General features: G+C 48.3%; 1 protein-coding gene across 1 annotated transcript in view; it reads left to right on the top strand.

The window, feature by feature from the left end:
• The window catches only part of Pmar_PMAR006882 (prolyl-tRNA synthetase, putative), a gene marked incomplete at its 3' end in the record, with an annotated part of 6711 nt that overhangs the window by 3079 nt on the left and 1070 nt on the right, over positions 1-2562 (top strand). Inside the window, exons 12-13 of the mRNA XM_002788143.1 lie at positions 146-367; positions 1845-1935. Coding sequence (XP_002788189.1) covers positions 146-367; positions 1845-1935 — 313 coding nt within the window. The remainder of the gene's footprint in view (positions 1-145; positions 368-1844; positions 1936-2562) is intronic.

Raw genomic sequence — 2562 nt, 5'->3', positions numbered from 1 at the left:
TGCAGAAGCTCGGAGACAGAGTCGGCTGTGGAGGTGGGGGATACGAGACAACAGCAGATTTATGAGCTTTAGTACAGACTACGATCGAGAATGATCGAAGGGCTGTTGAAAAGGTGGAGCACGAGCTGTCGTTGACGAATATCAGACTTCAAGTCTGAGACTTGGAGAGAGCAACTAGCAACACTCCGAGGTGTCGTCGATGCGGCATCTGGTTCCAATTTGGAACTTCTAAACGAGAGATTGTTGAGCTCAGTTCGCTTGAGGAAACGAGAGGTCGACCTCGAGAGGCGCGAGATTCCTGTGAAGGATCGGATACTATTGGAACTAGAGTCGGAACGAGAATCTCTGAAGGAGAAGGTGAAAGGGGGTAGGTGATCCTGCGCCGCGTAGGGAAGATATCCCGCGTCCCTGCTTGGGGATCCCTGGAATTTGAGCTTCCTAGGGGATCCCTGTTCGTCGCAAAGTTCTCAATTTCGTGGAGTATGAGTATACCGAATCGATTGGTGGCGCGGTTTCTCGTCCCTCGACTGTCACCTGCGCTGTCCAGTCCAGCAGTGACAATCCGGCCTCCACCCAATGCTATTGCATTGATGGGGTGGGGCGAGTGGGCGTCGAGCCTCCACAGGATTTTGGGTTCGGTCTGTTGTATTGTCGGCAGGGAGTAACCAATCAGTGTCCCGGTCTCGGTGCCAGCGTGGAAGTAGTAGCCGCTCGGTGATGCTGAGCCATTGACGATGCCAGCGCAGCCCGAGTATCACCGATCGCCGAGCTCGGGCGCATCAAGTAAGTCATTCCAAATGAAGGTGATTACCCCATGTGGCCAAGCCAAACCAATAAGAGGCCTATCTCCGAGATTCAGTCTCACTCACGATGAACTGCTTAGCTGTCTCGACTGAAACAATCACTCGTACATTTACTGGTGAGGTCTCTCTCATTCTGCACTTCCATCTGCGATCATTTTTTCCGTTTTTTTATGTAACATACGACGTATGTCATACGTTGTGTAGTTAGGCAGGCACCATAACCTAGCCTTTCAAGTAAGTGAAGGTTAAAAATTATTCAGTCTCATCCTCGAGTAATACGTATAACTCGAATAATACGAACACTTTGAAAGCTGCCGACGAGAAGACCGACACTTCGACTGTCGCTCAGTCTCCCTCTTCGGAGCCTCGATGGCGACGTCAGAAAGACGACCCTGTCCGAGATTTACTAACGATCCACGTATGTCATCGTGCCTTATTGATGCGATACGGCAAATGTTGCGCGATGATGAGTACGCACCATTTATTCACGATTCGCGTTGATCGACATGTATATCGCATACGTTAATAGCACTGTTACTAACTAGTAATACTAAGTAACATCAGAACGGATTCAAGTTGAATCATTCAACTAGTACAAAGAGGCTGTCATATACTGTCGGTTACTGTGGGATTAACAGGAGCCCCCCCGTTGACTAACACTACTCGGAAGTGCCATTTGGACTCAAAAGCAGAACTACTCAGACTCATAATCTCTTATGTAAACTGAACCCTCATCCTAAGAACTTGAATCGTCGTAAAAAGGGGCCATCCGGCCATAGCGAGATCGACCTGATGAGCACGGTACGCGTACACAAGCACGCATGCGAAACGAAAAGCGAGCCGCTCTACGATGGAGCTGGCAAACATGGTGTAGTCTGCTGTAATCGACCATCCTCTACTCTACAGTTACTACACGACAATGTAGAGAATTCCCCTGAAATTGATATTATGACGCGAAAATTTCGTTTATAATCGAGGAGCATAATGCACGCGATTCGCGTCCAAGCCGGAGGTTGAAGATGTCAATGTCCTTTAATACAGACAGAGTCCTTCACCGAGCCTGGGAGAACGGGAATCACCTCACGATAGGAGAGGATATTGCACGGACCTGCATAGGATATGCAGCCCTCGGGTACGGAATGCGCGCGGTTTAAGATATGCATTACCTGGTTGGTTTCCGCTTCGCTCGATATAAGCGAAGCCTTTCATTCCCCAAGACTCCCCCCAGGTGTTCATGATTTTCCAATACCTAAGGCCGAATTCATCACCAGGAAATACAGTGGTACTTACGGTTTTCCTTCTGAAGAAGTGCCATACCCAACGATGATGACGTTATGGTTCGGAACCAACGCTTCACAATCCTTGGCTACAAGGTTGAGCGAAGATATGCTTGACAACTACTCGAGTGGGCTCCCACTTGTTATGATGCCTCCCTTGTAATGTATAAATGCGGGAGTCGAAGCATATATTTTGGCTCCTACGGGTCCGGTTGCCACACCGCTTATCATAGCTGCTTCATTTGCTGCTGGTATGACCATCGTTTGAGTAGCTTGCTCAGGCTGAGAGAATCAGAAAAAGCTCTAACGGTTCGGGTCGAATCTTGTTTGCTAGTTTGCTGGTCTTCATCATTTCGAGTCTTTCTTGTGCCCTTTCGACTAAGTATTTCTCGCCGATATCTCCTCGACGATTAACATTAATAGTGATGCGTTCATGTGACACAGGAACTTGCATTGTATGAAAACCTCAAGATTCGCTCGAT

This window comes from Perkinsus marinus, assembly GCF_000006405.1.
Source record: "Perkinsus marinus ATCC 50983 genomic scaffold scf_1104296928836, whole genome shotgun sequence".
In the NCBI taxonomy this organism is placed as follows: Eukaryota; Perkinsozoa; order Perkinsida; family Perkinsidae; genus Perkinsus; species Perkinsus marinus.
Note: the sequence above shows the minus strand (reverse complement) of the source record. Positions and strands in the feature narration are given on the sequence as shown.